Below are 12,919 nucleotides of genomic sequence, written 5' to 3'. Positions count from 1 at the left end.
ATCCTCCAATCTTTAGAGACTTCTTCCATGTTCAGTTCCTCTACAGATCGGAGGGTTAAGATCGTCCTATTTATGTCATGGCCCAGCAAATGAACGGTTTGGATCATCCTATGAAGTGGGCCCCACTGTACATTTTTGGTAAAACGTATTAAACTCAAGTCGTTTCTTTCACCTCCTTTATATCCCCTTCCGTTCCAAACTACACACCACGTCAGCTCCAAAGTACGCCCATTTGCAAGCGTAGCTACAGTGTTTAGCTCTTATACCTCCACGTGTATTCATCTTATTGGTCTAGAGAATTACTCATCGTGTGTACGCCTCCCTCGATAGCTGCCCCGGTCTTCCTTTTCAAAGTTTTGAAATGATTTCCTCTCTCTCTCTCTCTCTCAAGTTTTGAAAGCCTACATCTCACCTTCTTCTAGATTTCCTCCTCCTTTGACCTAGAGAACAAAAGGTCGTGAGTCGTGACCACTGACCAACACCCAACACCTTTGTATTGTTGAGAGAAAATTACTGTTCCGCCTGCAGCCAGATCGGCACCAAAAACCTCCGATTTTCTGTGGGGCGTTTTATCGAACACCCGATCTCCATCTCATATTTACATCTGCCATTAGAGATGAACGTGATGGGGCGACAAATGCATAAATCTGGTTCTTCCGCTCATCACCACCGTCAATACTCCGATAATTTCCTCGAAACCTCCTCTAATCCGAGGTGGCTCCAATCCTCAAACCCTTCTGCTCCACAGGTAATAATCCATCTTTTTTTCCCCTCAAATCATTCTCTTCATGTAACCTAACTGTTTTGGATGTTATATTCGGCCAGATTTTTGTGTTATTTTTTAGATCAGTCATTTAGAAACCAGATCTAGTGAAATTTGTATCCAAATCGACTCAGATATAAATTTAATGTGGCAGGATTTTTCTAGAATGTTCCGGAACATGCAGCGGAGCGCGAATGGAGAGCTTTTCTCAGAGCCTTCTAGTCCTCCTTTCTACTCACGATCCTCGAGCGAGAGGAAGAATGGCGATGAGTTTGTTTCGCCGAGCGAGCTCAGCCCTGGGATCCTGGATCTGCATTCTTTCGACACTGAGCTGATCCCTGAAGTAAGAACATCTTTGTTTTGCAATCTTAGATGGTATAGATTTTGATTTTCGCGATCTATTTTAGTTGATGTATTGTAACTTTTATATATAGATTTGATTCATTGTTCTTAGGGCTGAAGTTGTAGTCATATCTCTGCCCCTTGGGAATTTGAAATTTTCATTCAAATTTTGGTTATCCAACTTGATCCGTTGTGCTTTCTCATGTTGAAAAAAAAATGTATCTCTGCTGAGTTGGAAGCCTGCAATCTCTTTGGTTGCTTTCTACTGCATTGAATAGATTTTAACTTTCCTGTCTGTAATCTCTTTGGTTGCATTTCTACTGCATTGAAGAGATTTAACTTTCCTCTCCTTATTTTACAAATCGAGCTCTTTTTTGTAAGGCAAACGCAAAATATGATTATAACCTATCCGGAATCTGAGAGGAAGTTTGATTCCTAAGGTTTGAGCTTTCATGAAGAATATCCTGACTTCTCATTCTTTGAGTCATAGCTGTAAACTAGTCTTTCCCTTGGTGATCTTAGTTCCTATTAGAAATTGGGGGATCTAATTCTAACTCACATGTCTTGCTGATTTCTAGTCTTATTGTGTTGGCAGATGCCTGTTCCTGGGCTATATGATGGTATTACTACCTACCAATCTGCTCGCGGCAGAAGCTTTGATGATTCGGAGCCATCCTTTTCTACGGACAAGCAGATGAACAGACTCCGTGGCTTACCAGAAAATAATCTTCTGAAAAGCTTTTCAGCAGAAAGAGAGAAAACCAGTTCTGTTGCTAAGATCAAAGTAGTGGTATGTTATGTTTATATCATTACATTGCCTGAAATGAACTGGGATGCATTAATCTATTGATTGTTAAGCTTTTAGAATGGAAACTTTGAACTGAATTTACAACATCAAGGCTTCTTTTATGTAAAAAATGCATGGGATTTCCTTCAGTTGAATGGGTGCAGGTAGCAACCAATTTTCCGTGCCGTCTGCTGCACTGAGGTGCAATGGTTTCATCTATTCCTTGCTATATAGGATATTAATGATGCATTGAATGCAGGTGCGCAAGAGACCTCTGAATAAAAAGGAGATCTCAAAGAAAGAGGAAGACATCATAACAATAGAAACAAATACGAATTCTCTTATGGTTCATGAAAGTAAACAGAAGGTGAGGGTTGAGTTTGTGTAAAATCACTATTTCAATTTCTTTTATCTTTTTAGCATATGTGACCAATTTTATTTATGAATTAGACCCTTCACTACTGGGTTCACTGTTCTTTTGTTAATGTTAGGGTATGTTCTCAATTGTTTTGTGTCCTAGGCTAATAAATTTCTAGGATTGCAACTCACCTCAGAAGTACTAAATGCTACCACTGTGAATATTTCAGTATAATGTAGTCCATGGAAATTTATAATTGCTTATCATAATATAAAAAACAAGTGCACTGACCTGTATATAAAAACTGAAACTGGATCATAAAGTGAAGCGTAGATCCTCTGATATCTGTAATGCAAATCAACGAAAGCAAGAGTCAAATGGTTTGGATAAATTATCACAAAAACCAGATCGATGTCAGAGGCAGATTTCATTCTCCCTCCAAAATTTTGAAACACTCAACCTTTTAAAACTCTTTAAATTCAACATTCAGTCTACTCTCATCTAAGAAAATAGCATTGAGTTTGGATGAATAATTTTTTTATTGAACTTGGTTCTGAAACATGTCATGCACATTTGCAACATTCTGCTAATAATCTTTTCTCAAGAAATTTCTTCCATCTCAATGCAAGTCATGCTAAACTAAGGGATAACAAGATGCATACTCTACAAGGTGACCCATTTTCACATGTGTGCTATGTTATGCTGCATGCAATCTGATTTATCATTACGACGTAGATTATTTTTCTTTGTGAACATGTCACAAGGAGCAATCAGATTTATCATTATGTCATAGATATTTTTTTTTTCATTGTTACTTGAGTAGAAAGCGAGTGCGTGAAGCAAAAGAGGTAAGCAAGGTGTTTAGAAAAGAGAAAACGTGGGAAGTGATCGTTGGAGAAATTGTGTGGTGGTGATAGTGGGAATGTCATAGATATTTTCAAAACCATATTTATTTTGAAAATACTCTAACAACGAAAAGCTCTAAAGAAAGTAAAGAGAAAAAATGTTATATTTGCATATATTTATTATCAACATTTTAGAAAAAGATCCACATAATTTTGTTTTGAAACTTAAGATGAGTTTTTAAGTTTTAAATGCACTCTTTTTTTCTTTTTTTTTGAATGGCAAAATGCACTTGTTTTTAAATACGTTCATTCATTATTATCAAAAGGAGAGTATTTTTTAGGAAGAAATACTCATCTAAATATGAAACGTACTCTTAATTAAGAGGAAACGGAAACGTGTAGAACTTAGCTTCCCCCTAAATTTGGAAAGTGAGAAGAACTTAGCTTCCAAAGCGAGTTTCCAGGGAAATGAACTTCCCATCCAACTAAGAGGTTTCCAGTAAGTATGATTTTTTTTCTTCATTCCCAAACCTATGCTCAACTTTGTTGCAACTAAATCTTCTATTTTCAGTTAAAATGAGGTTGGAAAAGAGGAGGCTTATCAATGTTCAAACCCTTTGTTGATTGAGGCAAAAAATAGGAGGCCTTCAAGAGGTTATCAATGCTCAAACCTTTGACGATTGAGGCAAAAATTGCAAGCGTAAGGACTCATATTTGACGAAGGTGCATGATGAATGACGACAAAGCTCAGGAGTGACGATGGTTGGTTCAACTGCAGGGTTTTAGGATTGGCATGCTTATGTTAGCATGGATGCATAGTCACTCACGCATTCAGCTCATGATTTTAAATTTCCATCAAAAGCGACACGAATCGAGTGAAATGTTTCTATTTTCATCCCCACCTAAATTGAATCCGGAACGACCAAAATGCACAAGCCAAAATCATTAGTGTAATAGTGGTATTCCATATTAATATGTATTGAATAATTATATTTATATGAAGTGCAAACAAAATGTGATGCATTTATTATGTATCAATATTTATATGAACTATATATGGAATATGGTATGTACTAGATTATCTTGTGCATGTCACTAGGTGTTCGATGCTTTTAAACTATTGTGGATGATTTTCTTGCTTATGTAATGATTTCTTAGTATGTATTTGTGCTTATTCAAGCATTTTGTAATGTTTTATCTTCAAACTCTATTGTTTGAATATGTTTTCATATGTTGCCGTGATTTTACAAGATTTCCACCGAAATTTCCATCCAAAACCAAAAGATTTCCTTTTTTTTGTAGCACCAAGGTTTTAAATTTGAGTTTCGGGCGCCGCGGAAATGGAAACGTTAAGGTTTCAGTTGGAAATTTTGGTGGAAATCTTGTAAATTCATGGTAACTGACGGAAGCGCAAGCAAGTGATAGAATTTTAAGATAAAACTTCATAAAATGCTAGAATAAACACAAATATACATTTAGAAGTCATCACATAAGAAGACAACCACCCATGGTTTGATAACATCAAATACCTAGTGACATGCGCTGTTGTGCATGTCTGCTAATTCGATACATACGGCATTTCATATGTTATTGATACAAATATGTATGCATAGTACATATACCAAATTTGACATGCAATTCATATAAATATAATTATGTAACACATAATGATATAGTATACCCTTAGAAGCACAAAGCGGGTGCGGGGGCGGGGAAGCGTGGGGTCTAGAAGTTTGGGAGCGTCGTGGGAGCGTGTAATGTAATATTTTCTTTATATATCTTTCAGAATTCAAGTACATAAAAAAGTAAGAGTTTCTAACCATTTTCATATGTATCTTTCAAATGTCAAGTACATCCCCGTAATTTCTAACCACCTTTGAAGAGTAATTTCTAACCATCTAAGTTTGGGAGCGTCTCGTTCCTCGTGCCTTCTGAAGATGCGAAGCCTTTGTGCTTGCTCTAATAAAGTACTTTGAAGAGTTGGAGGAGTTTGATGCAAGGAAGTTGGTGTTGGTGGGACTTATGGAGTAATAGAAGTAGGTTGGGAGCGTCATGCAAGCAGTTCCCACTCTTTGGGGTTGCGCTCCCTGGAAGCTCCTTCCTAAGGAGCGCCGAATGGAGGTTCCGAGGTGGGAGCAGCACCCCGAGAGAAAGTTCCTGCGTCTAAGAGTATACCATTTTGATTTCAATCTGCGTTTCGGTTTTGGTATCATTTCAGTAGGGATGGAAATGGAAACATTTCGTGTCTATTTTGGTGGAAATTTAAAACCTTGGTGGCTACCTTTTTTCAGCTAGAATGCTTGTGTATTAGGCAACAACGACGACTATATTTTGTGGAGGGGCAATTAGTGAGGACAGTTTTCGTGGAAGGTTGAGCATAGCTGTCAAACTCTTACGAGTCGTACGAGTCAACTCCTGAGTCAAGTCGAGTCGAGTCGCTGGGCTTTCTAGGCGAGTTGCATGGGTGACTCGCCCCTGTTGAAGACTCGTCCGAGTCGTTTGGTGACTCGAAAAAATAAGACTCTTATGCCCTGTTTGGTTGTCGGGTTTTTTTTGTTCCTGGGAGTTATGTGGGAGAGTAAGTTAAATTTTGGTCCCATCCCATGTTTGGTTGCCTTTTAGCACTAGGTTTTTTTTAATCCCACTCTTGTAATGATTACTTGTGGGGTGAATTTTTTAATCCCACTTTGTAATGATTGCCTTTTCATCCCATCCCAAGATAACCCCAGGAACAAAAATAAACTCAGGAACCAAAAATAAGCTTGAGAAGAATTTTTTTCTATCCAACAGTTCAAGCAACCAAACAAAGGTTTTTTTTTTTCCCACCATATCTCCCCGGGTATTTTTTTCTCCCACATAACCAAACATGGGATTTTTATTTTACCAGGAAACTTCTAGAACTTTTTTTTTCCCACCTATCTCCCAGGGTATTTTTTTCTCCCACATAACTCCCAGGAACAAAAAAAACCCGGCAACCATACAGAGCATTACGAGTCGAGTCGAGTCGCTGGGCCTGGGCGTTCTTATTTTGATAGTTGAAAACTTGGAAGTTGGAACTTAGAGCATAATTATTTTTGTGCATGCAAGTAACAAGCATATAGTTATTTATATTTTTGGCTTAGTGCTTTATCTATGTGCTATTAGGTTATACTTTTACATGCTTCATCTTTTGATTTATGATTATATTTTTTCAACTATATTTCTGTTCTTGTAAAAAACTCTTACGAGTCATGAGTCAAGTTGAGTCACGAGTCATAAAAGTAAGAAATCGAGTCACGAGTCGAGTCACGGGTTAACAACTATGTTTGTCAGTATGTTTGATGACTGGCTTTATGCATTTAGGTAAAAGAGGGTACGGACTGTGGACACATATTCATGCATGTGGTAAAAGCATGTGCAAAATGCATATGCAAACACAGTAAGGGTGTGTGTTATTTGTAGGAATCAATTCAACCAGTTTGCACCATTTCAGCAAAGGGTCTTTGAAGCAGACATTTTCTACAGTTACATTTCGTATTTCTAGTGGCGCATTTTTAGGCACACGTTGCACGTAAGCATCGTCGCGAGGAGCAATTGGAGCCTTTAATTTTTCCAGATTATATCTGGACCATTGGATTTAGATAAAGGTGGATCGGTCAAGTGGGTGGTCGGTCAGTTTGAGCTTCGAGTCGGGCCGAACGGTCGTCCCAGCGGGCTTGGTGCGCTCCAACGGCTACTGTGGCAGCGGGTGCGATCTGAATCGTCGGATCGTGGCTTAACGACTACTAGATGAGGACCGTTGGATTTGTGTCCCATCCTCCCAACGGTCAAGAGCCCAAGGGTTGTGATCCGCACCGTAGATGATTGATCTATCGGTTTCGGGGTTGGAGGGAGGTTTTACCCAAACCAACATTCACTCTAGGATCGATCTAGACCGTTCAATCATGAATGGGTGCGATCTAACGGTTAGAATTCAAACCAATCTGAAAAGTTGCCCTGAAGAGGTGCTTTTCACACTGAAAAGACACCAGAGGCTCTATAAAAAGAGCAGATCTCTGTCATTTCTAGACAGAAACGGATTGGCAACCTCATAGTGCAATTCTGACATATTAAAAGCACACTTCTACTATCCTTAGAAAATTCCCCAAAGTTTTTACATTATGTTTTATTCTTTTTACTGTTCTGGATATTGTTAGTCTGCATAAACAGTATCTAGAAATTTCTCTAAGGCTTGAAATTTTAAAGGGCATTTCGGGTTTGATTCCGCTTGTGCGAGGCGTCATCAAACATTAGTAGGATTTCCCTACTAGGCTTCATTGTATCTTGGAGGCAGTTCGCGGATCCCTTTTGGTACACTTCTGGTGGGGGCGAATTTTGTCTTAAGGAAAGTGATATCACGCCTTGAAGCAACATTGTTTTGTTCTCTCACCACCAACAGGAACCATTAATATGTCCAACAGAAATATCCTGAACATCCGATATTCCTTTATGGGATCAAAGTGCCTGTGCAATGAACACAAATATATAGATTTTACGCTCATACTTCTTTGTGTTACTTTCTGCAGGTAGACCTAACAGAGTATGTTGAAAGACACGAATTTGTTTTTGATGCAGTGTTGGACGAGGATGTTTCAAATGATGAAGTGAGTATAAATGAAAATGCATTAGGTATATCTATATCCTCACCAGCAATCTTTTTGCTGGTTTTGATCCATCTATTGTTTTGTAGGTATATCGTGAGACTGTGGAGCCCATTGTTCCAACAATTTTTCAGCGAACGAAGGCAACTTGCTTTGCCTATGGGCAAACAGGCAAGTGTCTTAGTGTTGCAAACATTATTTAATATGTTTTCCCCATCATGCTATTGAATACTGTTTTTTTTTTATTGAAATGGGTAAGAAAATTTTCATGTGTTGAAAAATAGATACAGATTGTCCACATAAAGATACTGAAGAGCATTATGCTGATACCTGTTTTTTCTTCTTCTCTTTTGTCTTTTTTAATTTTTTAGTGTGTTGCATAAAATTTTGGTATTCTAACCAAGTAAGATATGATTATTTCTTTTCTGGAAATTGAATACATAATTTATTATACATTGTCTTCATTTCTGAAGAACTTAGTGTTTATTTGCACTCCTCTTGGCACAATTAGAAAGTTGTTCATTACTTTTAATTTCAGTGAAATTCTTTCACTGGGCTTGGGCCTGTAGCTCAATGGTTGAGGCTTTGCATCTCAACCTTGAGGTCTCAGGTTCGATCCCAGCTTACCTACAAAAAAAGTACTTTCAGTATTTTTATTGGCGAACATAAATGTGAATGTGTGCATCCTTTTCTAACCTTTTCTTCACATTCAAAATTCAAAATCCAAACAATATTGAGTATTGTTTACCAAGGAATAACCAGCTCAGATCCTCATTATTCATTAAGTGTGCACTTCTCTTTCAATATGTCAACCGATCCTTCATATGTATGATTATATCTATTCATGAGCACTGCTAGGAAAACGGGATTCCATTTTGGGGGGAAAACGGGCATCATTCATTGGACCCACGTCCACTAAAAGACAAAAGGAAGGGAGGACAAATTTCCCTAAACCAACTAATACACTTTGAAAATGGTCAAATCAACTGTCATGTCAGGCCCGTTTTTATTTCCAAAACGTAATCCTGTTTTCAAAGTGTTTTCCTTTATTAATTTTCTGTTGCTATTTTATAGATCAGGCCTTTAAAATATGCAATTTCAGTCTCAGCGTTGCAGTTTGTGTACTTCCTGTTTCAGTAGTCTCACAACATTGTATAGGTTTTGGAAAGCTAAACTCGTCTTCCCTTGGCTTCATTCTAGTGTTTATATTTTGTTTGGTATTGTTTATTGTGCTTAACTCTTGTTACAAACTTGTTTGAATAAGTTTAGTTTGGTTGTATGTCATGTTTTTCAGGTAGCGGAAAGACATACACAATGCAACCGCTCCCCCTTAAAGCATCCCATGATATTCTAAGATTAATGAACCATACTTATCGAAATCAAGGTTTTCAGTTGTTTTTCAGTTTCTTTGAGATATATGGAGGGAAACTTTTTGATCTCCTTAATGATCGGAGGTTTGTCATCATTACTTCTTATTTTGAGGTAGAAACTTGGGCAATCTCCGCAATTTCATTTCACTCAAATCTGAATTTGATTTCTTGCAGAAAGCTTTGCATGAGGGAAGATGGTAAGCAACAAGTTTGCATTGTAGGTTTACAAGAATTCCGAGTATCCAATGTAGAGGTGATCAGAGAGTTCATCGAGAAAGGAAATGCCACGAGGAGCACGGGCACAACTGGTGCAAATGAGGAGTCATCACGCTCTCATGCTATACTTCAGCTTGTTATTAAGAGGTCAGTTGATGGCAGTGAATCAAAGCCTGCTCGCGTCATTGGAAAGCTCTCCTTTATAGATCTGGCTGGCAGCGAACGCGGTGCGGATACCACAGATAATGATAAGCAGACGAGGTATAATTTTCTTAGGTTCCTCTTTCACTTGGTGAAACTGAGCATACACATTTTCACATCAGCATAATGGGTAGTATCTGAATTTGTGATGCAGAATGGAAGGTGCTGAGATTAACAAAAGCTTACTTGCGCTGAAGGAATGCATTCGAGCTCTTGACAGCGACCAGGGTCATATTCCTTTCCGAGGGAGTAAACTGACTGAAGTTCTTAGGGACTCATTCGTTGGAGACTCGCGCACTGTTATGATATCATGCATTTCTCCGAATTCAGGCTCATGTGAACACACACTCAACACATTAAGATATGCTGATAGGTGATGCTTTGATTTGACACCAATTACATGTAAGGAAATGGGTAGTTTTTGCTTCATGTATTTAATGGATGTTTTGTTACCAGGGTGAAGAGCCTTTCAAAAGGGAACACCACCAAGAAGGACCCTCTTTCAGCATCCTTAAATCTGAGAGAATCAACTGCATCACCCTTATCTTCAACTTTACCTCCAGTTTCCTCCTTTGAGGGTAACAACAATGTAGCTGTTTCCATTGAAACCAACAGATTTGGGTGGCATAAACAAGTTGAATTGGAAACCTCTCTGCCTTTTAACATGGACCGTGGTTTCACTGGAAGAGATGAGGGGCTCTTAGCTTCTGCATATGGCGATTATTCCAAGGAACATAGAGGTTTGACTACTGGAAAGGAGTTTGATTTCTCTGAGGAATCATACGAGCAAAGCAAGATATCTTGGAAGAACGAAAAGCCAAATAAGTACCCTGTTTTGGCTTCAGAGCATAAGACAAGGAAAGTCGAAACCCAGGGAAAGTGGAAGGACCTGCCAGACTTTGAGGCGAATAACTCGAACCCAGAGGAAGATCTGAATGCCCTGTTGAAGGCAAGTGTCTGATAAATATTGGGATGCAATTTGAGTCAGTTCGGGTTGAGCTTCTCCCTATGATTTGTGGACACGGAAACGGGTGTCGCGTGTCGACACGGACACACAGTGTCGGACACAACGAACCCCCAAAATTTATAAATGGGGACACGGCTAAAACAGAAGTATATATATGATACAACAATAAATATTAGTTAAAGAAGAGCTAAAAAGAGTTTATAATAAAAGAGATAACAATAAAAGAGCAAAACACAATATGCAATAAAAAAATAGAATGTCACACTTGACACGGCACAAAAACCTGTCCACACAGCCAAATTAAGTCAGTACATTTAAAAGTGTCCAAATGAGTGTCGACACGGGTGGACACGCCACATGCGTGTCGTGTTGGACACAGCAGGACACATGTGTTAGCAATAAATTCGAAATGTCGGCTAAATCATAGGCTTTTGCTAAAAAATGAATTGGAAGCAACCCAAACCTGACCCGATTTTATTGTAAAAGCTAAACCCGAATTCCCAAAAATCAACCTGAGTTGCACCCCTAGATAAATCTCAAAATTTGATTTTTATTTGGTGCTGCTTGTTTATGTCAAGATTGTTGTAATTTCAGGAAGAAGAAGATCTTGTGGTTGCTCATCGGAGGCAAGTGGAGGAGACGATAGACATTGTTCGGGAGGTCAGTAGCAACAAATTGCTTGCATCTGGGTTTGGTGATTGGGTTTGATATATTTGCTTTTTATGTTGAAATATAAATGATTAAATAACACCAATTCTAACAGCTCAAGATTTTGGAGTAAATGATTGTTTCACATGGTATCAGAGCTATTGCCTCACGGCAAGCCTTGGGTTCAAAACCCAACAAGTCATTGATATTAAAATTCCATATATACGGCCTACCCAAAAAAAAAAGAGGGGTCACACGTGAGGGGAAGTGTTGAAGTATAGATGATTAAATAACACCGACTCAAACAGCTTAAGCTTTTCGAGTAATTGGTTTTTTCACATTTTACGTGCAGGAAATGAAGTTGTTGGTAGAAGCTGATCAACCAGGGAATCAATTAGACGATTACGTCTCGAAATTGAATACAATTCTTTCACAGAAGGCTGCAGGTATACTAAATTTGCAGACTCGTTTGGCCCATTTCCAGAGGCGCTTGAACGAACACAATGTTCTAGTATCTTCATTGGGTCATTGATTTTACTTTTTAAGTGCTGATCTAAGAATATTGGCTTGTGTTATTGTGTGGTTATAAATTAAGCAAGAGTTAAGCTTTCCATATTAGTGGCCAATGTTGTATTGTTTCAGCCTTGCAACATAGGTGTTGCCGACCATTGTTGTGAAATTCTGTCTCATTGTTGTTTTCAAAGCCAACATTTGTTTTTGTTTCTTATCGGTATTTTGATGTGTAGCAAAATATTATATGCTCACTGTGGCGTCTTTCTGTAAAGCTCTGCAAGATTGTAATGATAAAAAATTCCCCCAAAACAGAATATCTTTGGTAATTGAGATTGGAATTCTACGCTCACTTTATGTTTTTTGTTCTCTTTTTCCTGCTTTGCTTTGCCACTCTACCTACTTGATACCCATTTCTCTCTGTAATGCCATAAAAGACAATGAAGAAATTTTCTCAAGTATCTTTCTAGGGGGTCTTTTGAAGGGGATTGTTGCCTTCTGAAACTGCTCATTGGCTCTGCAGAAATTCATTTGAGCTGATATTTGTGCTTGGGAATTTCTTTTGGCGTTCTTATATGATGGATGCACTTTTTTTTCATGAAAAAAATGAACCGATGAAATTATAAGGGGTGCAACTCAAGGTGATTTTTGGGAATTCTCGGGTTGGTTTTGGGTTGATTCTTTTTTTTTTTGGTATAAGTTCAATCCGGCCCGCCCCATGTTGCACCCATAAAAAAGTACAAGTGAAGGATAGTTGCACAATGGTCCAAAACATTTCTTTCGTTCTAACTGTCTGACTCTTGGCCACAAATACAGACCATTGGTTTTCTCACCGTCCTTAAACGGCCACAAATTTGAGGGTTAGAATTGTGTGATGGGGGTGGATTTTGAATCATGGCCTATACATGGCAAGGCCTAGGAAATAAGTGGTTTGGATCATTGAACAAGTGGGTTTCATTTGTACCCACTCACTTTTTTTTCTTGGGAAATATGCACATCTATCATATAATTGCTCCACTTTGAACTGAAATTTGTGCTTTTTATCTTTATTTGAATCCACTACAAATTAAAGCTCGTATTTCTAAAGGCCCTTCGAGGGAATTGTTGCCATGGAAAAAATGGTTATAAATGTTTGGTTAAAGCAATATGGAGGGCTATTAGAGACCTCCCAAAGTGGTGCCTTCCTAGCAGCTCTCTTTTTCTCTTGCCTGTTCAAAATATTTTTTCCAATCATAACTGGAAATTGTGTTTTGGGCTTTTTAAACCCTATCTACTTGATGAGGTGGTGCCATA

At 38.3% G+C, this 12,919-nt stretch overlaps 1 protein-coding gene across 1 annotated transcript; it reads left to right on the top strand.

The window, feature by feature from the left end:
* The first annotated feature begins 350 nt into the window (after positions 1-350).
* On the top strand, positions 351-11,978 carry LOC143854120 (ATP binding microtubule motor family protein). Its single transcript, XM_077363916.1, has 12 exons — positions 351-748; positions 918-1,106; positions 1,701-1,895; positions 2,152-2,259; positions 7,640-7,717; positions 7,804-7,885; positions 9,009-9,168; positions 9,259-9,561; positions 9,656-9,874; positions 9,958-10,450; positions 11,063-11,128; positions 11,469-11,978. Exons 1-12 carry the CDS (start codon positions 617-619, stop codon positions 11,646-11,648), a joined length of 2,205 nt encoding a protein of 734 aa, XP_077220031.1. The 5' UTR covers positions 351-616; the 3' UTR covers positions 11,649-11,978.
* The last annotated feature ends 941 nt before the right edge of the window (positions 11,979-12,919 follow it).

Source organism: Tasmannia lanceolata, unplaced genomic scaffold, assembly GCF_043159265.1.
Source record: "Tasmannia lanceolata isolate RefF3 unplaced genomic scaffold, GAP_Taslan_0.1 ptg000003l, whole genome shotgun sequence".
In the NCBI taxonomy this organism is placed as follows: domain Eukaryota; kingdom Viridiplantae; phylum Streptophyta; class Magnoliopsida; order Canellales; family Winteraceae; genus Tasmannia; species Tasmannia lanceolata.
The sequence above is the reverse complement of the archived record's forward strand: the minus strand, read 5'-3'. Positions and strand labels throughout refer to the sequence as shown.

Bases quoted from the DNA above. Each gene is read 5' to 3' on its own strand.
- LOC143854120 (XM_077363916.1), top strand. From the start codon at position 617: ATGAACGTGATGGGGCGACAAATGCATAAATCTGGTTCTTCCGCTCAT. The intron at 7,718-7,803 runs GTGAGTATAAAT...ATTGTTTTGTAG, and splicing joins AGGATGTTTCAAATGATGAA to GTATATCGTGAGACTGTGGA. The intron at 10,451-11,062 runs GCAAGTGTCTGA...TTGTAATTTCAG, and splicing joins ATCTGAATGCCCTGTTGAAG to GAAGAAGAAGATCTTGTGGT.